This window comes from Talpa occidentalis, unplaced genomic scaffold (assembly GCF_014898055.3).
Source record: "Talpa occidentalis isolate TD23 unplaced genomic scaffold, MPIMG_talOcc4v2.1 talOcc4.12, whole genome shotgun sequence".
Classification (NCBI taxonomy): Eukaryota; Metazoa; Chordata; class Mammalia; order Eulipotyphla; family Talpidae; genus Talpa; species Talpa occidentalis.
Genome location: NW_023601212.1, coordinates 70,286,623 through 70,313,637, shown reverse-complemented (window position 1 = coordinate 70,313,637; position 27,015 = coordinate 70,286,623). Strand labels below are relative to the sequence as shown.

Here is a 27,015-nt window from a genome sequence, read left to right as displayed (position 1 = left end):
AGGGGGAGGGAACTGGGGTTCCAATTGGCCTAGACTACCAGCTGGCCACTGGGGAAGGGGGAGGGAGTGGAGAAGGTGCTTCTGGGGCCCTCCAGTGAGCCTGGGTGGCGTCTCCCACCCAGGGTGCCAAAAGCAAGAGACCAGAGGGGCGGGAGGTGGGGAACCCAGCATCAGACATTGCTGATGCGCACACTAAGGGCACTGCCCTCCTTCTCCGCTTGCTCCCTTAGTGACTCCTCCAACTTGAGCTTTTCAGGGTCTCCATAGCGCACGGTGCTGTCACGGAGGCCACTAGGAGGGGCCACTTTCACAACCTGGTCAAAAAGGCTAAAGTCAGCGATGTATTTGCCACTGGCTGACAGTGAGATGGCGGGTGTGAACTCATAGCCCCAAAGGATCTCTTCCGGCAGGTAGGAAGTGCGCACTTGGCAGGTGGCACTGGTGGACTCCACTGTGCCGCTTAAGATCAGCACCAGCTCGAAGTCACCTTCCCCACTGCGAAGGGGAAGGTCTTTCAAGGGACTGTTGTCATCCACCACGTGGTAGAAGGTGAGAGGCAGGATGAGGAAGGGACTGTCAGAGGCCGTGTCCACTTGGAAGGCCACATTGACCTGGTTGAGCCGGATGTTCTCACCTTCCTTGGTCTGGTGGGTCTGAAGCAGCTTGCCCGTCACCTGGCAGCCAATCAGGAGGCTCTTACGCATGTTGGCTACTCGGATCATCAGGCAGGGCTTCCCGTTGTGGGCGGCCACCACCGCGTGCTGGCTGAAGCGGATGGTCTCCGCCCGCTTCTTGGGCCGGGCGATCTTGGCCAGGAAGGTGCCCGTGATGAAGATCTCCAGGATGGTGGTGAGCACCAGCTGGGCGATGAGAAGCACAATGGCCAGCGGGCACTCCTCGCTGATGTAGCGGAAGCCATAACCAATGGTGGTCTGGGACTCGAGGGAGAAGAGGAAGGCCCCAGTGAGCGTGTGCACCTGCACCACACAGGGGGTGTGGTTGGCGGGGGGACCCAGCTCCAGCAGGTCCCCATGCGCCACAGCTACCAGGTACCACACCACGCCGAAGAGGAACCAGGTGCCTGCAAAGGTGGCAGAGAAGAGCAGAAGCTTGTAGCGCCACTGCATGTCGATGAAGGTTGTCCACAGGTCCTTGAGGTAGAGGAAGCGCTTGTCCGCAATGTGCTCCATCCTCACGTTGCTGCGGCCGTCCTTGGTCAGGACTCTCCGCCGTCGCAGGCCCGGGCCCACCAGGGGCCGGCTTTCTGTCTGAGTCGTCTGGCTGTAGTACACCTTGGCGACCGATGTCATCTGAGGGGGCAAGACAGCATGCTGAGGTTATCACAGCCAACTCCCAGTCATGGCCCCGTGGGAAGGAAGAACCGTGTTCATCAGGGCGATGCTTATTTGTTCTCTTATTAGCAAATGCTCATTGAGCACTTGCTGTATGCCCAGGCACTGTGCAAGAAGCTCATGAGCAAAGATGAAAATGGCCCTGCTCTTCAAGGACTCAGGCTCGAGAGAAAGACACTTGTCCAATAAGCAAAGAATTACAACCCAGACTGCTGTCGGTAATTCTTAGGAGAGGCAGAGAAGAAAGAGTAATGTTCATAGTTCCTTGGAGATGGGTTGAGCTAAACGGGGCTCTACTGGTCTCCAGTCACTACAGACCCAGTTCTGTGAAGAGCTCTAATTCTGCAATAGGATCCCTCCCCATTCTTTGGGATGGCATCAGCAGGAAAGACTCTCCTGTTGAAATCTTTCTACCAGTCCCCCTTAACACACACCAACCCTTAATGTCTCCAGTCTCTCCTCTCGCGCTATGTCAGGCCTCACTGCTGACACTGAGATCGTCACCTGGCTCAGAAAACAGCAGAAACTATGCATTCTCCTACCCACCAAGATGGTCCCTAAACACTCGACTGTTTCACTGTGTGTTATCATAGTCATCACCTATTTGCATCATCTGGGGAAATTCAGTCTGGGTAGGGCCTGGGACGGTGTTGGGAGCTGAGCAAGAAGAAAAGAGCAATGGCAGAGGAGAAACAACATGCTAAGCTTCCTGGCAGCACTGCAGCATTTTTCCAAGGCCTGGGAGAGTGCCAGATTGTAGGTGGCAAAACTATCTCAAACCAAGTGAAGTAGGAGAGGAGTGTGTGTTAGTCGCTCTGTCTGCACAAGCTCAAATTTAGGATTGCTATTTGTCTTGATAGCAGAAAGTGGGACAAGGCACTGAAATAGGAGACACCTCACTTAATACAAGGTGCCCGCCACCCCCCACTCCCCGTCTTAGGGGTAACTTGTATTTTTCCAGAAGAGAAAGAATTTCAATCACTTGAATTTCAATCACAAGTTCAATCACTTGGACTCTGAATCTCATGGCCAAGCTTCTGGGAAGGAGCAGGGTATTTTCTGGAGAATTTGGCCCTTTCTGGAGAACAGAGAGGCCCATCACATTCTCCATTCCAGGAAGTGTGAACCACTGCCTTTTATCATTTCACAAAAATTTATCATTTCACAAAATCCCTCCCCTGTCTTCCTCATGACCTTACTCCTGAAAGACTCTAAGTTCATATATCTACTCAAGTAGGTAGATACATGAAATGAGATCATCAATGGATGAGAATCCAGAATGGTCCAACCAGGAGCCCATTTTACCAGCCCCTGCCCCCTTGGAATTCTTGTCCAGATCTGATGCCACATACTTTCCAATACCCATGGCTACTTTGAGCAAAAGGGAAGCTCTGGAAGTTGAATCTGTATTTAAAGTCCAAATAAAGCAGCATTCAGTACTCAGTAAAAGCAGTAATAGTAACCGACCATCATAATACCTGCATGCATAGACCATTCAAAGTTGACAGGGTAGCTTGCATACTCCTTTGTTCCTCGAACTTTTATAAAGATGTGAAACCTCTGTAAGAGCTTTTGAGAATTGAGAGGACATGGGAGTGCTAGGAAGTTGTGGATGAATGAACATGATTTTAATTTTCAAAGAGAAAATAGAGGTCCCTTTCACTGACTACACAGATAAGCTCTTGATCCTATGAAGATTCTAGGAGGGAACATTAAGATGCTGGGCACTGGGGCAGAGTGAGTCTTTAAGAAAGACATATTAAATTTACCTAGTTTCCTTCTATGACAAGGTTACTAAAATGGCAGATCAGAAAAATGCAATAGATGGTTTAAGCAAGATTTTTGAGATGATCTCTTATTATGTCCTTGGGGATAAGACAGAGAAAAGTGAACAGAGTGCTAATCTAATTAGGTAAGTCACAGTAAATCGGTGATTCTGGTGAGTGGCTCCTGATAGCCTGCACTCTGTTTTCTAGTGAGGTACTTAAAAACTTTATCGTTGACCTTGCCCTATTAGATGTTCTCCACACTATTTTTATTCAAAACTGTAGAACACATGACCATCAATTATGTGGATGACACAAAGTTGGGACTGATTGCAAATGCAAGGTGTGGAGCAGAATTAGGATCTAAAAGGAGGCAGATGACAGTGCCAATTAACAAGAGGATGTATGTTGGGTACATATTTGGGTCGTAAAATCACCTGAGCAAGTCCAGGGCTGGAAAGATATGATTTCACAAGTAGAATAATGAAGATAGATTTAAGCATTTAGCGGAAAATAGTCTATGTGTTTTGAGACCTGAGAAACAGCACCATCGTCAATTTTTGGTGCAAGTATCTAGAAGAGGAAAGTGGTTGATTTTGCTCTGCTCCACATCCCCCATATCACGTAGCAAGGAACAGTCAGGTATGAGAGAATTCGTAACCAAGTCACATGAGGCATGATTGAAGGAAATGGGGAGGTTTAGTCTGGAGATCTATATAATGACCACATGAAAATATCTGGTTTGAAGAGCTGTCATTTGCATAAGGAGTTGGACTTGTTTTTTGAGCTCCAAGAGGAACACAGGACCGGTGAGCTGAAACCACAAAGGAAAAGATTCCAGACTGATGTGACAACATCACAACAGTCGGGACAGGCTACGAAAAGTAGAGAGTGCCCAGTCCCTGGCAGGGTTTGAGGACAGGTTGGGTGAGCACCTTGAAGAGACACTGTCGAGGGGATTAAAGTTTTGGATGGGAGATTAAGAGATTGTCTTTAGGCTTCCACCTACACTCATGGCAGATCAAGATGCCTGTCTCCTCCTCCTCCCCGGCTCTATCACCCACACTGGATCTGGGGCTGCACCTCAATTCCTAGCTCCGTGCTGAGGAGACAGTCTGCAGCTCTGGGGCAGTGGGAGCTCTTGAGGCCTCAGGAAAGCCTTGTTTATTCCCAGACTAATAGTCTGGGAATATATCCCTTTTCAGTTTGTCAAATATTTCATTTGGCCCTTGCACCATGAGGTAAGTAGGAAAGGCACCCTTAGAAACTGAGGCTTAGAGAGATTTTCCCTAATTATGTTGGTAGCAGCATTGAGCCAGAACCTAGGTCTTCTGACTCTTGATCCAAGAGTAATAAATGTAATAAATGTTTTTGTGTCTCCCAGGTCGATTCTCAAGGGCCTCATGGCCTCAAGTGGTGCCTCTATAGTGCCCTGAAAAGGGTCATATCTGGGACAGAGAAGACAGAGCCTGGAGTTTCTGGAACCCAGGAGCACTGGAGATTTTGGCCACTGGCTAAAACTCTTTGTTGTGATTGCCGCCTCCAGCTGTATGCCGGCTGTTGCCAGCCATTATCTGCCTCCTCCAGCTGTTATCTGCGGCTCCCAGCTGTTGTGCCACCTCCCACAGCCAGGCAGCTTTGTTCTCCGTGGTGGTCAGAGTCAGAAGCGGATAAACAATCCACCACATTCCACCCCCAAGCTGGCGGAGCCTTGGAAAGGGAGCAGTTCAAAGCTCTAGAAACCATTTGCTATCCCACCTGAAATGCATCCTCTTTCCTCTAGAGGGTGCTACTTCCCAAGACAGGTACCAGGCCCAGTCAGATACCAGGGACAGGGTGAGAGAAACTCAGACCAGCCTCTGAGTGGTGAAAACAGACAGAAACACAGATCATCACCTTTCTCCTCTAAAAATTAAACTAATGACTCCCTAAAACAAAGGCTGGTCAGGCCTACCCTGATGTCCAGCATGTCCTCTCAGAAATTCCGCACCCACCTACAGCTTCACACCCATGGCTTCATCTAGAACCTTCTTTCCTCACCTGAGAGCTCAAGTCATTCTTCTCCAGAATGAACGGATGTACCCAGGCCTTCCTTGAGAATAGGACTGCTTTGGGGGTACAGACACTGCTCTTGTGACTCCGGTGACTGAAATTTGGCCTTGGCTCCCTGTTGCTTTTAGTATAAACTATAAGCCTTGGTTCACATCTGGATGAATGCATTTACGTGCAGTCAGTGGTCAAGGCCCTTCCTGACTGGCCCCTGCCCACCTCTTGGTGTTAGTCCTGCCACTCTTGTGCCCATACCTTAAGCTCCAGCTGTGTGAAGAGCCTCAGCGTTTTGTCCTTTCTGCCCTTGGGCCTGCTCTCACACCACAGCTCTGTGCCTGCTTCACGGCCTGCTTGGCTTTCAAAGCTCAACTCAGGTGTCACCCCTGCCCCCCACGCTCAGCCTCCCTGGCCCTGGTCTTGTCTCTCTCCCCCACCCAGCATGGGCTTCCTAGGCATGGCCGTGTACACATTCCTACTTTAAAACACCAGAGTGCTTTGCCGTGGTTGTTCACCTTCTGCAAGTTCTTAATTTAAAAACATAGACTGTGACTCTCACCCGTGTCCCCATCATGGCTGCAGCTTGAGTGAAGGAATGACTGAAAGCTTGATCTGGACAGACAGGCCTGAGCAAGGCTGTAGCCTGAGCCCACCTCCGGGAAGAGGCTGAGCTCATGGAGACTTCAGGTGGAGCCTCATCAGACCTGAGCTTACCCAGGCTCCCTTAGAGCTGCAGATGATTACAAATCCTTTTCTCAAAAGGGGAAGAAAGCAAAGCCCGAGGCATCAGCCTCAACTCTCCTCTGGGGCAGCTCTTCCTTTTGCAAGAAGATGGAGGGGAGAATGAGCCTTGAAAATTGCTGGGGGCATCCAAATGGTCTGTGCCAAACGAAGTAGCTAGAAAGGCTGTTTCAGTTCCCTCCCGGGGCCAGAAGGGACCCTGAGCAAAGAATTGCTTCTATTTTCTCTGTGGCAAGAGGATCCTGACTGCAAGGAGATTTAGGATGCGAGCACATAAAAGCATTCATCCAGATGTGAATGAATCCTCTTTCTTCTCCCTGTGGCCCCTCTTTTCCCCTTTACAGTTAATGTTGCCAGGCCTCCCCAGTGGTGCAGCGGGCTGAGCGCTGTGCTGTGAAGCTGTCCACAGCCTTTGCAGTGCGGGTTCGATTCCCGGCCGGCCAGGGAGTGACCCACATGGCACAGCAGACCTCTCCTGCCTCACCCACTGCTCCCTTCAGCAGTGTATTTCGGTCCATCTGCCTGTTCTGTTCCCCACTCTGTCTCTGGCGAATCCTCTCTCCCTCCTGCACCTCTGGCCTGTACCCCAGCTGTTGTATAAATAAACAAATCTTAAAAAAAAAAGTTAATGTTGCTATCATCTTCTGAATTAGCATGTGGAAAATCTCAGGATCATCTCAAACTCTCCACTCAGTGCTGTTCAGATGCCACATACTGTAGGTATATTACCTGTGCCTCTTCCGCGTTGTTCCATTGTCTTGCTCCAGGGCCTTCACATTTTGGCTGAATCACAGCATCAATCAGCCTCCTACTCATCTCCTGTCTCCATTCTCTCTCCTCTCTTCCTACACAGCTACTGGATTCCTCTTCCTCACTTATACCCCTGATCACCAATCAACAAACACTCACCCAATACTTCACAAAGCATTGCACATTTTATTCTGATCAGATCATCCCGATCCACTTCTAACCTTCCCTTCCAACTGTATTTCCTATTTCCTCTCTGCACAGCAAGCCAACTACCCCTGCTTCCTGCTGCCTGCACCATCTTCCCTACCTCCAGTGACTGTTCCTGCTCTTTTCTTTTCTGGGCCACCCCTTTTTCCTTGTCTCTGCACACTCAAGATTTCTTTCAGAGTCTTTTTCAAATGATCCCTCTTCCGTGAAACTTTCTCTGATGCCCACATCCATAAGGTACACATCCCTCTTTTGGGCTCATACCTTCACGGCATGCCTCTATCTGGCTTATCATTCATCTTCTACTGCAGATGAGCTTATTGAAATAGGATTCAGGCACAGTGTTTTGATTAGCCTGATGTATGATTAGCACAATGTAGGACACATAGTAGGTGTTCAAGAAGTATTTTATGAGTGAATGAATGAGCAGAGAGTGCTCCCAAACCTCTCCAGCTATGGGGGTCAATCTAAGAGACTAGGGACTGGACTCCATGCTCACAGAGGACAGAGAGGCGTGGAAGCTCCTGGCTTCTATAGGAAGAATAGACCTGCACTCTCACTCTGGAACCTTCTCATCCTTCTCTCTTGATTTTTCTTTTTTTTAAATTTATTTATTTATTTATGCATACAAGAGCTGGGGTATAGGCCAAAGGTGTGGAGGCATGAGAGGATTCACCAGAGACAGAGTGGGGAGCAAAAAGGGTGGATCTACTGAAATACACTGCTGAGGGGAGCAGCGGACAAGACAGGAGAGGTCTGTTGCACCTAGTGGGTCAGCTCCCTGGTGGGGGATCGAACTGCTGATACCTTCATAGTGCTGAGATAGCTCCCTTGTGTCACCGGGGAGACTCCTTCTGGATTTTTCTTATGATGTTTTCTTATTTCTATACATGGAAACCCCAGTAATTAGCAACACTAATATATATGCAAACAAACTAAATGTTTTCAGCTATAATAATGCTGCTGCTATTCAGGTGGGAGATCCATGCAGCTTCAGTTGAGTTTTCATGCATGGTGCAAGAAACTTGGTGTTTTTACCATCTACTGGGTGTCAGATTCTAAACAAGGCACTGGAATGATGGAGTTGAATTTGATGTAGATTCTGGTCTTGAAGACCTTGAAATCTACCAAGGCAGGCAACCACATGGCAGGAAGTGGTGCATGCTGTAGAAGAGGTGGCAGTAAACTAATCAGGTTTATGTGAAGGGAAGGGTGGCCTTGAGTCAAGAACAGTTGGGAAGATGATGACCATGATTGATTGAGCACCTACTATATGTCAGGCACTGGGCTAAGTAATTGGCATTTTTTGGCGGGGGGGGGGGGCCCTCACCGGTGGCTGGGGATTGAACTGGCGCTGCAGAGGCTGTGGGCAGCCTTGCAACTGAGTGCTCAACTGCTGCGCCACCAGGGGAGGCCTTTTTTTTGTGTGTGGGATATTGGCATTTTTTAATGTTAATTCATTATATTTGCACAAAGAATGTTAGTCTAAGAATGTTAGTCTCCCCGTTTACACCAAGAAACAGATTCAGTAAGTAATAACCAGGGGTTGAGTTTTTCCCTCCATATCTGACTATCTCATTTAGGGAAGATTTTATAGAGAAAGGTAGATTGCGACTGGGCTTGAAGGACAGGCAAGGTCTGGACCCTTCATGACCCAGGATCTTAGAAGGCCCTTCCTGGGCCTCCCCGGAGGCGCAGCAGTTGAGCGCTGGGCTGCAAAGCTGCCCGCAGCCTCTGCAGCGCCGGTTCGATCCCCGGCCACCAGCAAGGGTCCCACATGGTGCGCAGACCTCTCCTGCCACACACGCTGCTCCCGTCAGCAGTGTACTTCGTCAGTCTGCCTGTTCTGTTCGCATCTCTGTCTCTGATGAATTCTCTCACCCTCCCGTGCTTCTGACTGTACCCAGTGCTTGTATAAATAAATCTTTAAAAAAAAAAAAAAGAGAAGGCCCTTCCAGCAAAGGGAGCAGTGGGAGCTAAAAGTGCACACTGAGTACATGGAAGTGAGCATGGAATAGAGCCATTCTTTTTGGTTGAAGAACACGCGAAAGGCATTAATAAGACAAATGGGGAAAAGAGCGATGTGGTCTGGTCCCTCACAACCTCTTTTGTGGCAGGTCGCTGGAATGAAGGCAACAGCCACACAGTGTGGATGTGGAGGCCCGTGGCTCCCTCAGGGATCAGGCACGGAGCTCTGGCTCATCCCTGTGGTACACTAGGCTGCTGGACATGTCACATGTCATGGAGCCACGGTGATTGTGCTTTCTGCCTGGGGGCACATCCTCCTCCACTGTTTGGTTCAGGGAACTGGTAGAAGAAAGGGCGGGACTATCATGTACGGAATGTCTACTTTAGACGGGGGCTCCACAGTCTGTCTCTGCAACAAGTCTGTAAAGTTGTCATCTTCACAGTTACTGATGAAACAGGGCCAGGTATTTAGCAGCAGAGGTGAGACCAATGCCTAGTTTGAGCCAGATCCCAAAGTCCTTTCCGCTTTGGCTTCTGGTGAAAACTACTGTGAATGTGCCACCATTGAACAGATTCCACACTCACCAGGGAGCTGACACCAAGCACATGTTAGGATGTCAGCGGGAATGTGGTGTGTGAAAAATTCAGCAGCAGAGACTCCCGGATGCAGCCTGTGCTCAGAAGTGACACCCACGTTTTGTGGTTGTTTATCCCCTTGTTTCTTCTAGTTTTGCATGGCCAGCCTTTGCTCCCCCATTTCCTTCTCTTGGACTCTGCTCCCTACTGTCCCTGTGGCTCCTGTCACCTGTGCTGCCCTGCTTGCCCCTCGAGACTCATGCTGCCTGTTACTAAAATGTGTTCCCCTTCTGTCCTCTTCACTTTCCTTGTGTTTTCAGTCCCTGCAAATGTGTCTGATGGTCCTTTCTCGTCACAGTTCCTTCAGCCTCCTGCATCTCATCCTGGAGAGGAGATTTTTTAAGATCTCCTATGAAGGAATAGGAGAAGGAATGGCATGCACAACTCTGCTCTTCAAATTCCCCATCAGGGCCTCCCTGGTGGCACAAGGGGTTAAGCACCACACTATGAAGCAATCTGCAGCCTCTGTAGTATGAGTTCAATCCCCGGCCCACAAAGGAGGTACCCACATGGCGCAGCAGACCTCTCCCTCTCCTGTCTCGCCCGCTGTTCCACTCAGTCTGCCTGTTCTGTTTCCCACTCTGTCTCTGGTGAATCTTCTCACCAGCCCCACCCCCACACCTCTGGCCTGTACCCCAGTTCTTGTATGCATAAATAAATCTTTGAAACAAAAAAACAAAGTCCCCGTCACACATTGTCTCCATCTACACTCCAAGGCCTTGGTGTCCATATTGCTAGAGGAATCCTAAGCCTGACAGCCTCCTAGTCTTCCTGTCTCCCCTCCAGAAAAGAAGCTCCGACTTGGGGAGTTGGAAGGAGGCTGTTTCCAAGAAGATAGAGATGTTCCCATGGCAGCTATTAAATAAGCCAGTCATTTCTGGTTAAAGGTATTGCTAAGCCAGTCACTGTGGGCAGAGATAAGTGAGCAGGAGATGGAATAGGGAGCTGGGGAGATCTCACTCTTTCCCGGGGTCCACCAGCATGCCCACGTGCCCAGCGAGGACCCCCGCACAAGGGATTCTGAGCACATCTCTTAGAACTCAAGGCTGCTCCAAGCCCACTCATCTGCCACGGCTGAGCGGGTGTCATTCGAGCACAGCCTGGAGACGGAGGGTGTCAACACCTTGACAGGAACGGAGGCCGCGTTGCCCATGGACAGTGCGCTGGGCTAAGAAGCAAGGGACAGAGGTGCCAGTTTCAACTCTACCCTGATGAGCAAGCAGCCACCTTGGGCAGGACTGGAACTTCTCAGGCCCTGCTTTCCTTCGTTGTGGATAAGGGCGTTGCCTCCGAACCACAAGTTTCCAACCAGCTGCCAAGTCATAGGATTACATTTAGTGTATTCTCCTGAGTTGTCAATTTTACTCAGAGATTTTGAGGGGAAATCTTATTTGAATATTAAGCAATACATGGCAGAATACAATGAATAATTCATGTAATTTAAAAGAAAACAGCTTTCAAGTCTGCTCACTGTGACTTGTGGCTCACCCCTGCGTCTCCTGGGGCACAACCCTCCTCTGCCTTCCAGAACACCCTGCTGGGACCTCTTGGAGGCACTTCTTGCTTTCAAACTCCAGCTAGCCTGGGTTGCCCTGCAATTTGGTCCCTTTTCATTGGCCTCGTGGCCAAACAGTAAGAGCTGCCTCTCCCCACCCAGAGCGTCTCCTCTGGACACCAGTTCTGCTTGGACAGCAACGTTGGAGGCCTCCATAGGGGACCGGCTGCATGGGGATGAAAGGAAGCATTTCTGGGCTTCCAAGTGTTCTTGGTGAGAGAAGGGAAGAGCAGAGAAAGGAGAGGGTGGAGAGGAAGGCCGGCAGAAAAGCACCGCAGGGTTATGTAAGGCCCAAGGTTGAAGAAAGAATGGAGTTGGATTTGGGGTTCTTTTCAAACTTGATGTCTTTATTCATCAATCTCCTCCTGCCCTGCTCCAAAGGAGGAAAAAAACAAATAGAAATGGGCCAGATGCACACAAATCTTGAGGTGGGGAAAAGAGGGCAGTGTGTGTGTGTCCCGGCCTGCTTGCCAACTGAGTCACGGCTCCCTGTGGCCTGCACCCTTGTCCCCTGCCCCTGCCCTCCCCCCTCCCACCTCTACCTCCTGTCCTTTCCTCCATCCTCTACCCTCGACCTGACACCAGGGTTCTGGCCCAGGGATGAATGGGCTTTTCTTCCCTTAGGTCAACGTTTGGAAAGTTCTCATAGTCTCATCAAAAGGATAAAGCCTTCAAAGCATTTCCTGGGAGCTGGTGACCTCTGCCTGGCCCTCCTGACCCCACTGTTTTCCGGTCAAGAGAGGGAGGGACAGGGATGGGGCCATGTCAGATGTTCTCCTCTGTCCAGACACCACCCGGCTGTCAGTGTGGGCTGAGAGGGACTCTTGCCCCTCCTCTGCCTCATCCCCAGGCAGGACGTCTACTCCTGTAAGAAGGGAGCACTGTTCCTGAGAGAACTGCTGAGGGGGGGGGTCATCTCAGGGAGCCCCTCTTTCCCAACTGGGCTGGAGGGTGCTTTCCTGGGGCATGCAGCATGTGGGCACTGTTTCTGATGCCCCTGCCCCCAACTTCCAGCACACGCCCTCCTGGGTCACCCCAACAGTGCCTGCTTCCAGCCACTGTGCTCCCAGAGGTGGTGTGTGTGAGGAGCAGGCACTGCGTGGAGGTCAACACAGGACAAAGGATGAGCATGGCCTCCTGGATCCTGGGTGCCTCCAGGCCTGCCACTCTGGGTCCCTGTTTCTCAGGACTTCTGCTTGGAGGTGTAGACCCAACTCCTCACCCCAACCCCACAGCCAGAAAAAAAACCATATCATAATAATGATGCAGCTGGAGGCAAAGGCATTGGTAGGAATAACGTCTACCTATCATCGGCCATTATCCGTCACTATCTGCTTGTCATCAGGGCTCTGACCCACTGAGAGGGTCCCCAAGGACTCAGGAGAGCTTGGAGGGGGCTGCGCTGGGCAGAAACAGGGCAGCAGCCAAAATGCCTGTCCAGAGTCTCTTCTCACAGGCCAGCCCTCCTGCCCCTAATCTTTCACTGTCCCCTGCCGAGGCAAAGAGGTCCCTACGTGGGCATCCACACCTACCGATCCCAAAGGTCTGGTGAAGGGATCGTCCTACTTTAGAAGTACAAGTTTCTTCTAGACAGAACTCTCTCAGGAGGGTTTTCCTGCACCCCCAGCCTTGGCTACACTTACAGCACAGGTTTAGCATGGGTGAGGGGGAGCTAGCAGATGACCGCAGCTCCTGCAAATGCAAAGCCTTACCAGCTATCTGACCCTCTGCCTGTGTTGCACAAATATCTCCCACCACCAGGGGGCAGGCGGCCAGCCCCACTGCCCCTGCATTGCCTCCTGGCCCCCTCTGTCCCCCTCATGCCCCCACCCCAACCTCCATTCCTCCTCCTTTACTATCAGGATGGACCACAAGAAACTGCCAATTTAAAGAATGGATCTTAAATCAGCAATATCGAGTGGTTCAGTCTACTAAGATCTATTAATATAAATGAGAGCCACAGGCCCCTCAGACCACCTGGCTGTGCGGTCCACACAGCATGGAAATAGTTCTGTCCCCTACACAGTCTGCTGAGCACAGAGCTATAAGATGCCCTCCAAGGTCACAGCCAAAAGTCCAGTCATTAAACGTAAAGGCATTTCTCAGTCCCCCATCTGGGCCGTCTCTGGGCATCAGAGGCCTACAACTGGCCTATCCGTTCTCCATACTCTCTCCTGTGACTCTTACCACCATGTGGTGCCCCACCCCCCGGCACTTTCTAGACTTTCAGTAGTTGGGAACTGGCTTTGCCACATCTGGGCTTTGTGATTTGGGGAAAATCACCTAAACTGCATCTGAGGACAGGGCCCAAGAAGATCAGCCGCATGGGGTATTGGGAGAGGCCCAGAGATCATTCCCATTAGAGCCTTGATGTGCCAAGACACGTGACGGGTGCAAGGTCCCACTGCGACTGCAGTGGGGCCCTCAGCTCCTGCCTGTGCCCCTCTGACCTGCTCTCCTGCTGTGCTCTCTCTGCCTCTTAAATGGACTTAATCTCTCCACTCTCTCCCTTGCTCGGTTGTTTCCATCACTCCTGAGGAAGTCCTCATCACTCCCAGTGCTCACGACTCCCTCTGTCTAGAGCATGCTGGTTGTGGTGGGTTCGATCCTCCTTTCCCCTCCAAGTAAGTCTTCTGTGTTCCCAGAATACCATCTGTTCCACGTCCAAGCGAGAAACCTTGGTGCCATCCTTGGTTTCTCTCTCCCCCTTCACACAGCTGGTCACTAGGTTTTGTCAGTTTTGCCCCTGCGGGCTCCTCCCTGTCTCCCATGAGGCCACCCTGGTCCAGCCCCAGATTCTCTTCCACCTGAAGTGCAGCAATGCTCCCCTGCTCTTCTTGTGCCCAGCCTCACCCTTCTCATATCTGCCCCTCCGCGACTGCCACAAACCCCAGTGGATCATTCCGGCTTTAAATCCTTTAGCAGGTTCCCACAGTTTTTCTGGGGAAACCCAATTTCTTGGACAGGGCGTTTGAAATCCTTCACCATCTGATTCCACCTTAATTTTCACGGACTCTCCTTGGATACTCCGGCCTAGGCCCCCACCCCCTGGGTTAGAGAACTACCACAGGTGCTTCACGCACGGCCTACACGCTGCATGCTCTGCTCACTCGGTGCCTCTGCCTGGAAGGCCTTAGAAACAGGTCTTTGGCCTCCATGTTCCAGGGACATTTTGCCATCATGTTATAGTAGCACTCCTCTATCCTCAAGAGCTCTTCGAAATGATGGCCTTTGAGTTTAACCAAATTAAATTCTGACCTAGCCGGTTAGTATAGAGGAAGGACTGAGACTTGTGGCCCCTGGCATGATTCTGGGCTGGAGGGTTGGCCATGTAGCACATGGCCCTTGATGTACCACGCTCCCCATCCTTAGCAGGCGTCACCCAGTCACTGGGCCTCAGAAGCTTTCTCAACCTGGTGGTGAGGAGAACTACTTTCAATCCTTGTTATCCCGGCCTGTCTGGGCAGAGCTGGGGATGCTAGCTATTCTTCTTCCATCTGCTTGCCATCCTGCTCTGCGTCACCTTCTAGCTATAGGAACGTCAATTTCTCTCCCTTTTTTTTTTTTAATGTGATCTGACTTTTGAAATTTTATTTTATTTTTTTAAGATTTATTTATTCATGCATACAAGAACTGGGGTACAGGCCAGATGAGCGGGAGGGGTGAGAGGATTCACCAGAGACAGAGCAGGGAACAGAACAGGCAGACTGATGAAATACACTGCTGAGGGGAGCAGCGGGCAAGACAGGAGAGGTCTGCCACACCATGTGGGATTCTTGCCAGCTGGCTGGGATTGAACCTGTGCTGCAGAGGCTGCGGACAGCTTCACAGCGCTGCGCTCAACCACCTGCGCTACCAGGGGAGACTAGGTCAACCTCTTAATCTCTCTAGGGCTCAGTTTCCTCACCTAAGGAGGCGGTGAGACCTGCCCTTGTGTGGTTAGGATTATGCAAGATAAAGCATGAGCAGTCTACAAGGTCCCTATGCAAATATAAGGTAGTGTTATATCCTGGCCTGGAGATGAAGGAGAACTATCTGCTGAGGCAGAGAAACTACAGCCCAAAGAGGTAGAGAAAATTGCTGATGTTATTTAAGATCAGGACCTTCTCCACCCCACCCACCCCCACCCTGGGTTTGGCAATGCTCTTGTTCCACTCCTGCCTCCCTTCTCTAGGGTAAAGGACTTTCCATAGCCCCAGAATTCGGAGAGGCCCCCAACCCATCTCCTCCACCATCTCCACCCACTTCCCTAAAATCCCCAGTTGAGGATCCCTTCCCGAAGCGGGGCAGGTATGCCATGAGGAAGACCAGCCAGAGTCCAGCCCTCAGTGAACACCCCTGGCCAGGAAGTTCCAGGCAGCCAGCAGGCTCCTCAGAGCCGGGGATGGCCAGGCCTCAGAAGATTTTGGAGTGGAGGTCAGTGAGCCTAAGCATCACCAAGCAGCCTCCTGAGTCTGAGAAAGCAGAGAGGACTGAGCTAATGGGTCCCAGGACCAGGGGTTCACTGCCTCAGGGAAGAGGGTAACTGGCTGGGCTCTGCTGAGAACTCACTGTACACTTTCTCCTCTGTGATCTTACAGGTCACACTGGCCTGCGCCAGGGACACTTGTCGGTCAGGGTCCCAAAGTGGGGGGAGGCAGAAGGGTCACCCCCAGTGTGGAGCCCTCACCAGAGCAGCTCCCAGAGTCATCCTTACACCTCCAGAAAGGACCATGCTCACTTCTCAGCAGCAGAGGCTGCTGAGTCTAACCGCCTGTCCATTTTTGCGTGTCCAGTGCTCACATGGAGCCTTGCTCATGCCACTTGACATAAAAAGCCCACAGCACTGAGACTCTAAGTGATTTTCCTCCCTTGGTTCCCTTTTTCTGTGTGTGACATGCTTTATCCTTGGAGAGTCTATCCTTAAAGTTCCCCAGCAGGAACTCCCTGGTGACACAAGGGATTAAGCACCACTCTATGAAGCAATCTTCAACCTCTGCAGCATGAGTTCGATCCCCGGCCCGCCAGGGAGCAACCCACATGGCACAGCAGACCTCTCCTGTCTTGCCTGCTGCTCCCCTCAGCAGTATTTTCAGTCATTCTGCCTGTTCTGAGTGAATCCGCTCACTCCCCACATCTCTGGCCTACACCCCAGCTCTTATATGCATAAATAAATAAATCTTTAAAAAAAAAGATAAAGTTCCCCAGTGACCTTGGGACTCAGTGGCCTCTAGGTTTTGGACTGAAGAGCCACGTTTTTTCTCATTTCTTCAGTCCTCACCCCACCTGCCTACAACCTCTTCCATCAATGCTCTGGACTCCATGGTGAGTGCCACATGGGGAAACCGAGGCCCAAGGGGCCCATGGGGGTACACAGTGCTTAGCAAGGGGCCTGGATGCCAGGGTCTCCTGTAAGAGGTTGGGGGTAAGAGAGGCAACATCTTCAGATGAGGCCTGAAACCTGGCCCAGGGCCAGACAGCCTGGACTCAGAGTTTCTCCCTGGCCCTGCTGGGAGCCCAATGCTACTGGTGCCCATGTGACCAAGGCCAAGACTGAGCTTGGGAAAAGAAAAAGGAAAGTGAGGTTGGAGGGGAAGCAGAGGGACCCCCAATTCTAAAGTCCCTAGACCTACAGGTAGGGCAGTCCATGACAGTGTGACTCGGCTGGCTCTCCAGCATCATGTACTCTGCCCTCCATGCACTCACTCATGCCCTCTGTCCTTCAGCCACACCACGCTTCTCACAGTTCTTGAACAGGCCACACTTTCTCATACCAACAGTTCCTGGCAAATAATGGGGCGCCTCTGTGGAGCTTGGTTGACTTCTGCCTCCCCTTCAGGCCTCAGCTCAGATGTCACTTTCTCTGGGAAACTCTTCCTCCTCTGTCCCCACACACTACCCCTCCTCTGTCTCCACACCACTGACTCCCTCTCCCCCTGCACAATGTAATGGGCTCCAGTCTTCCTAGGAGGTCGGCAAAGGCTTGCCCACATATACAGAATGGAAGCTAGACCCAGGGAGACTGGCAGATTCATTAGAAGGACACCAGTTAGTGAGGGGACCACAGTTGAGTCCAGGCCTATGCTGTTCATCCTGCTCCTGCCATCATGTAATGCCCCTCACCCACTGACCCCCTCACTTCAGTGGCAGGGAAACCAAAGCCTTGAAGAGTTGAGCAACTTCCCACATTGCCCACATTGGCTAATAGCACAAGTGATTTTTATTAGAATCAGGGCCATAACCCCAGCCTTCCTCAACCCAACCTCTCTCTTCCTACCAGAGCCTACTGGGCTCCTACACAGCCCAGTAGTGGAATCAATCTTGAACCATTACCTACTGAGTTCATCCCCAAGGCTTGCCACAGCCTAAGGGCCCTCCCATCCAGGTCTTGGGAATCCCCCCCCCCCACACACACACACATACCCTCCTCAACCCACTGCAGCAGCTGGTCCAAAATATGCCAACAAGAAAAGCTGTAAGGAGAAGCCAAGATGGCCCATTGGGGGACGGATTCGCTGATGTTCTGCTGGGCTGTGAACACTGCCAGGGGAGCCCCCCAAGGCAGCCGGAAGCCCTCAGGCCCCAGGGACTGCGCGCACACGGGCACTGTCTCCCAGGCCCCCTGCCTTGTTCAATGGGAGACTGAAGGTAGGCCTTTCCTTCAGCCAGGCGAGTGAATCATCCATCTGTCCATGTGTCTATCTGTCCGCTCTGCCCAGACATCCCTGAGACCCAGGAAGTTCATCATGTAAACTCAGCATTCCCTGCTGCTCCCTAAGTGATTTATCCTTATGATCACTCTCCATGGAGGAGACTCCCAGGTACTCTGGGCTTAGGATGCACACTGAGGAGAGTGTACCCCCTTTCTGACAGGTGTCCTCTCAACTCTTTTTACCTCTCAAGGCCTGGGTGCCCTGTGTAAAGAATGACATCTGACCCCATATAGAGAAGTCTAAGGGGCCATCCTTATCCTACAGTGACTCTCTACCCCCATCCACTTCCCACCATTCCTCACCCATGTCCTCTCTTGAGGAGAGGGTGGGTGCAGGGGTACAGACATGCTGATAAGATACAGAAGTGGACTCAGGGGGGAGCCTCCCTATCCCCTCTCAGGAGCTAAGGGCCTTTTTCTCCACAGGGGGCAGTGGAAGGGGCATGTGGAACACAGTGACCACACTGTGGGGGCTGCGGGGTGTGCTCTGCATGATGGAAGGCAAATCCAGCAGCCAAGGGAGTATCTTGGTGGGGAGAAGGAGTAGACACAGCCTTTGAGGGTCTGTGCAATTCTGACTGAGGGAACACGGAGTCAATAGCATCTATAGATGAGCAAACAGTGCCAGTACCCCATCCTGCATGGGAGCCAGCACACCCTGGGTCCCCATACATACTATGCAGATTTCTGCAAGTCCTGGGGGGTCCTGAGGGGACTGTCATCTCTTCCATTTTAGAGAGCCAACCACAGGCTTCCAGAACATACCCGAGACAGAACAGTAGGAAAGGCACAGATGTCCTATAGATCCTATACAGATACAGGATACAGTTCAGCAGGGTCAGTCAGCCCAGGCATCATGAAGGACTTGAAGTTGACAGAGACCTCAATGTCTATTTCTAGTCAAAGGCCATAGGGCTCTCTCCAGCAATCTAGAGTCAGCATCTGGGAGTGCAGGGGATGAGGGGGGAGGCTCACTCTGCTGAGCAGCAATAGAAGGTCAAGGTGACCTTTGGAGGTCCTTTCTAGACCCAGAATCCCATTCAATCTCCCTGTACCTGTTCTTCTTCCCCACCCCTACCCCCTTCACTTCAGTGTGTCCCCTGTGTCTTCCCAAGAAGGTGGGTAATAGATAACTCTGCTAAAAATTGCACATGGATAGGCCATCTGGGTGAAGTTAAGACATGGAGTGTCCCCCCCCCACCCCCAGCCCCAAAAACACCTAGAGTAAAAGACCAGCGTTCTAGCCCCAGTCTGACCACCTGGATGCACTATGTCACTATGCAGAGCCTGTGTAAAGCAGGGAGATGACACATGTCCCACCAGCCTCACAGGTGGTACCCTAGTGCCCTGCCCAGCAAGCTGGTGCTTCATACTCAGCTCAGCTCCAGGGAGGGTCCTGGGTACTGGGCTCCTCCATGGTCGGGGGAAGGGGGAAGCGTGCTCAGAGTTCAGGAGAGGCTGTGCCCGTGGTTAACGTATAAGCAGGTGCGGTCTGGGGCAGCGGGACATTCCCCGCCCCAGGGCCACATTCTTGAGGTCACAACAAGTGCAAACTTGTTATAACTTGTGTCAGAGCAGCAGGGGGCAGCGAGGGCATGGAGGTGGTGCTGAGCCGCCCCAGGCTGGTGGAAGGGGTGCAAGGTGAGGGGGTGGGGCAGAAGCCGCGTGCAGGTGCAGGTGGGAGTGGATGGTGCACAGGTGCAGGGACAGGTGGGAATGAGTGGTGTGCAGGTGCATTTTCTAATGGACAGTGTGCAGTTGCCGGTGCCAGTTGTGGTGGGGGCATGCCGCGCTGCGTGCCTGGCCATCCTCTGTGTCCAGGCCCCTCCACTTGCCATGTACAGGAAGGAGTGTACAGGCTGCATAGATGAGTGGTGCTGAGTGCCTCTGCATTTATGAGGCCCACAGTGGGAGGAGGAGAGGCGGTAGTGGGGCCCAGGCTGGGCATGTGGAGAGGAATGGGCAGGCTGTAAGCACCCCGTCCCCTTAGTCAGCCCCAGGAACCTGCATTCCTTTCCCTCCACAGCCTGCCCACCCTGGAAGCTGGGGCCTCTCCCTCCACAGCCTGCTCCATCCAATGCCCAGGGAGTGAGAAGGGGGGGTCCACTGTCTGCCCATCCCCCAGCCCTGGGCCTGCTCCCCCACACTCTTGGGCCCTCTGGACACTGGGGCTGGTGGGGGTGGTGGTGGGGGAAGCTCTGAAAGCAGGTGACTGTTTGGGGGAACTCAGGGACAGAGCCCCCATTGTGCCCGCCCCAGAGCCGCCTCAATGGAGCTCTCTGGCACAAAGGGGCTTTGACAATGGGCAGGACATTAGTATGCAGAGCCAGCCCCTCAGCCCTCTCCCTGTCCCACAGCCCAGAAGCAGGAGCTAGGGGGCTGCTAGCTAGGGGGGTAGAATGGGGTGGGGCATGGTTGAGACTGGAGACCTTAGCAGAGGGGCTCCCCTGGGGGCACTGCCCAGAGACTGGGGAGGAACACTGGACCAGGGCCCCCAAACCTGCCACTCACCAGAAAGGACTTTCCAAGTGGAAAAAGCCAGTGATGGGGGTTGGGGTAGGAGGGGCAGTCGGAGGCCTGGCCCTTGGTCCTTGGCTCCAGGAAAGAGGCAGGGTGAGCCACCCACTTTGTGCCTCAGTTGTACCACCTATTCATTATGTAGGCAGGAGAGGGAAACAAAGCAACAGACGGCAAGATATCTGGGCCCATGACAAAGGTGGCGCCTGCAACCCCACTTGAGAATTTGACAGAAGGGCCAAAAAGTCAGAACTAACTCTTCCCAGTTAGTGTTTGCCTGTCTCCCCATCTGCCTCCTCCCTTCCCCACGCTGGGTTGGAGGGCGATTATCTTCTCCTGGCCAGAAGACTCCAGCACCTCGCCCACCCCTACTAACACCGCAGCACCATAGCACCTTTCCCCAGGGACCACGCACAGCTTAGGGCCCCCAGCAAAAGGGCAGGTGGGAGCCAAGAGGAGACCATGGTCTGGGTGGGGCTGTGGGTGACAAGCAGGGAAGAGACAGCCTGTGGAGACTTGTACTAGCCTATTTCCCACCCTGAACGCCGAATCTATAACCTCTGCACCCTGACGACCTCCTCCTCTGCCTCTGCCTTCAGAGCTGATGGGCAATGCTTTCAGGGGCAAAGTCCTGGAATTAAATAAGAGCTCAAATTATGCTTTCTCAGTCCTTTTCTAGTGTTAGGTCATTTAATTTTGTAAACGAGAAAACGGAAGCACAGAGATGTTCATAATGTACCCCAGGCACACAGCGAGTGAGTGGGACTGAGATTCAAGCTCAAGTAGCCTGTGTCCAGGGCCACGGGACTGACCGCTGGCCCAGACTGTCCCCAGTGACAACACTCACAGAGCCATGGGAGGCTGAAGGGGGGTCAGCTAGACAAATCAGTTGGTCCAGGGCTTTTTTTAACTCTTTTCTGGGGATTCTTGCAATCCGGTGATCCTCAAAGTGTGGTCCGGGTACTCTGGGGGCTTTGAGGTCTTTTCAGAGGCTCCGTGAGGTCCACACTCCCTTCATAATAGTGCTGACATATAATTTGCTGTTTTCACTTTCGTTCTGCCATGAGAGTTAGCGGAGTTTCCAGAGCTACATGGCATATGATATTGCAACATAGTGAACACAGAAGCAGACATGAGAAACCAAGTGTAAGATTTATGACAATGTGAAGCAATAGGCTCTTTTTACTAAACTTTTTTGTTTGTTTTTCAAATATAACTACTTTCATGAAAGCCATGTCATTCCTGTCGACATGAAGTGGGTTTGTCGTACTTTTCGATTGAATTAATAAATAGTTTAAGTCTCCTCAGTTCTCATTTCTAGCACATCCATAGACCCAGCCCACACAAGCAAAATCTCTTTGGAATTGTCAATAATTTGTAAGAATGTAAAGGGCGCCCAAGATCAGACTCTTATCCTCTCTTCCTGCCAGTTGCCCATGTCTTTTTATCATTGGTCACCAGGGAGGCTGAGCTGTGGGGATGTGTGTGCGGGGCCTCATGGTAAGTCTGGGACCAGGCTGGAGCCCAGGGGGCAGTCCCAGGAAGAAAGGGACAGTAAAAGGTTAGGCATGCCCCCACAGGGAGGTGGCCCCATGTGTCTTCCTGCCTGTGTGGCCCTATTCAGAGTTACACTGTCCCCACCCCACCCTGACTTTTACCCCTTTCAGCTCCGAAGCCCAACAACCAGGATAGAAATTGGGGGTTCTAGGATAAAGCCACGTCCGCAGGATGGGGTGGCTGATAGGAAAGGGGTTTTTCCTGAAATTTCTTAGAGAACTAGATGATAAGAGCTCACATACACCCTACTCCAGGACACTCATAAGCCCCTGAAGTCAGGGTCCCCCCACACATGATTGGCAGTCAGAAAGTACCCCTATCTAGTGCCAGGCTGCTTGGCAGCTGCACTGGGACCCAGGATCCCAGGGGACAAGGGAAGGAAGAGCCTCCTTTGCTTCAGGGAATCCCCAAGGAAAGGGAATTAATTCTAGAGAAGGCCCTAGTCCAGTGGGGAAGACAGGTGTCCCTCCAACAACACTGCTGCATCTGGCATCAGGGCAAAGTCGCAGCACGAGGCACAAGGGGGTGCCAAGAAGAGGCACAGTGAGAAGAGAACAGATGGAAGCAGGAGGGAAATGTGCAGAAGGAAAGACTCTGAAGGGTCCCAAGTGCCCAGGATGGGGGAGGGGTGTGGCTCAGGGGCCTTCGGGCAGACCCTCGAACTGCCTGAGTAGGGTAGCCCCAGAAGATGGGGGAGTTGGAGGGCTGGGGGAAAGCCAATACAAAGTGTCTTGAAGACCGTGATTAGGGGTTTTCATCTGAAGCCAATGTCTGTGTAGGAAAGGGACAGAACAAAATGGATGTTTCATGAGGACAACCCCCTGGTGATAACTCCATGGTGGAGCACAGGGCTGGAGAGGGTGCGGGGGCGGGGGGGAGGGGGCAAGGAAAGAGAGGCTGGAATCAGGGAGGCCTCTAGGAGGCAGCTGAGGGCATCTGACTGATGGGAAGTGCAGGCTGACCTGGGGACAAAGAAGAGGGGTCAGTGAAACTGACTGAAGTCACAGGGGACCAGGTCAGGGAGGGAGGGCTGAGATATGGGAGAGAGGGAGAAGAAGGTCTCAGCATCGGGTAGAATCTAATATGTGGGGGTAGGGAAAAGGGTCTTTGATTACAAGAAAGAAGTTGCTCAAAATGGGGGAAGAGACAATTTTGAGGAAGCTCAACAGCTTGGTTCCCACAGATTGAACCTGAGGTAAAGATAGGACATTGGCTTGGTGCAAACTTGTAGGAAGAAGGGACTGTGGGCTGGAAACCCGAGCCTGGCCAGAACCAGACAGCCAGGAACTTGGTCTGAATCCACTTGTTAGAGTCCTGTCTTCCCAACTCCAAGAGAATGGAGGGTAGGGACCTGGCACAGGAGCCCAGAAAAACCCCAGTGAAGGGCTGGGCCAGCCCAGGGACAAGAAAGGGGACCCAGGGATAATGCACTTCCACACACCGAGCCCAACCCAGCCGGTCACCTACTGACTCTTAATCCACAACATGACAGATGCCGAGGTGAGGCTGAAGAGGTCCATGGTACTACAAGTGAAACCATCTTCAACCCAGGCAGTCTGGCTCCAGGGCCAGCTCATAACCCCCAGCCTCAAGGGAGCAGAGGCCCCGGCAGGAAGGCACATGGCATCACTGTGCCTGAGGCCTCCTGTCCGCATCACATGATCCTGACTGGAGCCTCACAGCGCCCCTCAGAGGCATTGAGGATGGACATTTTTGGGGTTTTGTTTTGGTTTTGTACCAGAAGATGGTCTTCCTTTCCTAATCTCCATTTCTGATTCTTCCTTTTACAGACCCTGAAATCAAAGCTCCGTCTGTCCTTCCAGCTGCAGCCTCAGCCCTCAGGGTCTTCTGCAGCCAGGACAGAGCAGAAAGTACAGACCCTGCACACCTTGGCTGTGGCACCAAAGCACCAAGTCAGCCCCTCAGGGGCAGTCAGCTCTTCCTTCCCTCCACATTCCAGAGCCACCCTCCCTCTCCCCCACCTCAAATCCCGGCTCCAGCTGGAGACACCCACGGGGAGCTTTCCCACAATGCCTTTCTCTTTGTCCTTTCAAGGTTTGACGGGGGAGGGGATGGAGAGGGGCCGCCCGGTTGCACTGTCTCCATGAACAACGGCAGCCACGCGTGTATTAAACTTGAATGAAGCCAACACGCAAGAACCTGGCTGTGGAGCAGATGGGGTGCTAAAATGCGCAGATACCAGGTCTCCTCTCTGCTCCAATCTTTCTGCTGCCCCAGCCCCACTGTGTGTCCTGCAGTTTTCCTCTCTCTGCCCCTCCAGGGCCTCACCACCACCCTGGCGGCTTGGTCCCACGCTGGACATAGCATTGACTAGTCAGGCAAGAGAAGAATCTAGGCCGAGTAGGGGAGGGAGAGCAGAGGGTTTTTCCTTCCTTCCGTCCTAGATAACCCTTGGCAGGAAAGCTGAGGGGCTCCAGTGCCCAGCATTCCCTCCATACCAACACCAGGGAGACCGTCTAGCTTCCGTCTTGTGTGTGGAATCCACACATTTTGCTAGGAGACTTTACCCTCTCTGAGGAAGCCCATCCATCCTCCACAATGCACCCCCCTTGAGCCCAACCTCTTATCCCACCAAACACAGGATGACCCCCAGGACTTCATCTGAGCATACCCCGCGTCCTCTGTTGCAGCCTCCTGGTCCCTGGGACAGGAAAGGAGGCCCCTGGGTCTTCTGGCAGCCCTTTACCTTCAAGCCCAAGCCAACTGAGGAGCCCAGGAACAGAGGGGCAGGCAGGGGAGTGGGATGCCATTCAGTGGGGCACAGGGAGGTGGAAGGGGCTGCCATGAGCAGACAAGGAGTCCTCCCACGCAAATGTGTCCCAGACTGGTGTGGGCAGATGGTGGGATGATAGAGTTTTCTTTCTCAGAGTAGGGCAACGGGGGGATTCTGCATCAGACCCACAGGAGAAATGGGACCATAACCCTGCTCCCTGCCCCCCCAGGGGACTCATTGCCATTTGATATCCACTGAGACAAGTTGGCTGCACAGACTCCGGGTGGGGGCTGGGGAGATGACTCAGAAAACAGCAGCTCCTTTCAGGCCCCAGGTTGGCAAGGGCTTTGGGAGGCTGGTCTGGCCCAGATCACCCCCCAACACCCCCTCTCTCCCTCCCTCGCCACCCCACCAAAGAACTGGGGGCGGGGAAAAGGAGTTGGCACTGCCCGGACCATGCCTACTGCCTTTGCAGCCCGGCCCTGGACTCTCTCCCGGGCAGGACGCCATCCCTACCCCCCTCTCTCTCTCGTTTCCTCTCCCTGAAGAACAAGCTATGGGCATCTGGTTCCTTCTACACTGGGTTCCCCAACTTCCACCCTGAGACATTAACAAACCTACCCCTGAGCATGGGACCTTGCCCACCATCATGCCAGGAACATGTTCAGATGCTTGGAGATTAGGGAGAGAGTGTAGGGTGAGCCAACATGAAACTCAGCAGTGCAGCTGGTCAGTCCTCAGCTGGCTTCTTGGTGGCCTCCAGGTCCCCCTCAGCACCCCCAAATAAGCAGCAGACCTTACAGAAGAACACCAAAACTTCCATCACCACCTCCCTCCCAACCAGAAAGATCCTTGTGGAGGGAAATTCAAAAACCACAACTAACACGGGCCAAAAACTTAGCCAGAGTTGTGCTGATGAGCAACACGGTTCTCCTTTAAGCCTTGGCCTTCTTTGGGTACAAGTCCTGGCCTCTTTACCATCCCACACCCCCACTTGCCTTACTGCTTAGAGGTTTCATTAAAAACAATGAAACCTCAAAATAACAGATGCCCCACTTCCACTTCCCCATTTTATCCTTCTACCCATCCTCAAATTCAGCTCTCCCCCCTCCCCCAAATCAGGAAATGCCAACCCTCATCTTTTTCCTAACACAGTGCCCTAGGTCAGTTCCTGGTGGCAAGAAGGGATGGGTTGGGGAGGGGGCATCTCTATCTGGAGGGTGGATGCCATAGAAGTCAATCTTTCTGCTCACTCCAGAAAAATAGTCCTGCTCCTTCCTCGTAGGGTGCTCAGTGTGACGCCACCAGGGGTGGGGGGAGTAATGGGGAAGGGTGGCTTGAGGTGGGAGGTGAGTGGGAATGGAGGGATTGGGTGGGCAGAGGTCCTGGACATACCAGGCTGATCTGGACTTGTGTGTGTTTTCTTCCCATGTGAACCAGTGCTCAGTACTTGTCTCCATGGAGGGTCATTGGATGGGGAGGAGGAAGGGGCTGGGCGTGGGAGTAGGAGTGACCTGAAGAGCCTAGGAAGAGGGGCACTGTCTGGAGGCCAGGGGGTTGCAGGGTTAGGTATGGTGGTCATACTCCTTAAAGCAGCTGTGATGGCTCTCTGTCTACCCAAAGGGATGGGTATCAGGTAGCCCCTTTCTTAATCTAGAAGGGAGGAGGTGACCGCCTTGGGTAAAGTTACCTTCTTGGGGAACCCTTCCCAGAAGGGTGGGTTTGGAGCCTGCCTCACACAGACTGGGACACAGGATGGAGGCCAGCCAGCCGGGGAAAGCAGAAAGGGGCTAAGGTGGGGCGGGGGGGGGGGGTGAGGTGGGGGGGGGAAGCAAAACTGTGGGGACAGTGGAGGAAATAACCCCGGTGGGCAGCAGCGCTGCTTCTTCAGAGCCAGGGTCTTACCTTGGGTCCGGGGAGTAGTGGCCCCTAGGTGGGCAGCGGAACGAGCCGACGGACGGGGCAAGCAGGAGAGAGGAGCGCAGCGACGACGGGGCCGGGACTCTTAAACCTGAAGCCGGGATCAGATAAGGGCTGGGCCAGGGCCGGGGCTGGGGTCGGGCCGGCCGGGGGCAGAGCTGGGCCGGGCCGGGCCGCCCCCTCCCTCCTCAGACGGAGCCAAACTTCGTGTGAATGGAGGGCCCGGCGGGGGCCGGGCAGCCGGGGGCGGGGGGCGCGGGGCGCGCCAATGGCAACGCGGAGCGCCAGCCCCGGGTCGCGGGATTGGAGGGGCTCGGGCAAGGGGCGGGCCCCGGAGCGGGGACGCGGAGACGCGGGAGGACTAAGGTGCGGGCCGGGCGCGCTCGCCTGGACAGACCCGGACCGAGAGAGGCAGACGGCAGGGCGCGCCCCAAAGCTAGACCAGGCAACAGAGAGCAAACCCCAAAGGAAGAGGCTTGAAAAACGAAAGCGCAGCGCAGACGACACCCACAAACATAGAGACCCCGACAGACGGAGGCGCAGGCAGAGAGCAGCCCCCAAAGACTCAGGCCGGG

The 27,015-nt window shown here is 53.0% G+C and overlaps 1 protein-coding gene across 1 annotated transcript; it reads right to left on the bottom strand.

Annotated features, from left to right (window-relative positions):
• Positions 1 to 131: 131 nt before the first annotated feature.
• Positions 132 to 26,466, bottom strand: KCNJ10 (potassium inwardly rectifying channel subfamily J member 10). Its single transcript, XM_037504465.2, has 2 exons — positions 26,426 to 26,466; positions 132 to 1,310 (listed from the first exon to the last, which is right to left on the bottom strand). Exon 2 carries the CDS (start codon positions 1,308 to 1,310, stop codon positions 171 to 173), a length of 1,140 nt encoding a protein of 379 aa, XP_037360362.1. The 5' UTR covers positions 26,426 to 26,466; the 3' UTR covers positions 132 to 170.
• Positions 26,467 to 27,015: the final 549 nt, after the last annotated feature.

What these genes read in the sequence shown, in the direction of transcription:
- KCNJ10 (XM_037504465.2), bottom strand. Translation starts at nt 1,310, where the DNA reads ATGACATCGGTCGCCAAGGTGTACTACAGCCAGACGACTCAGACAGAA.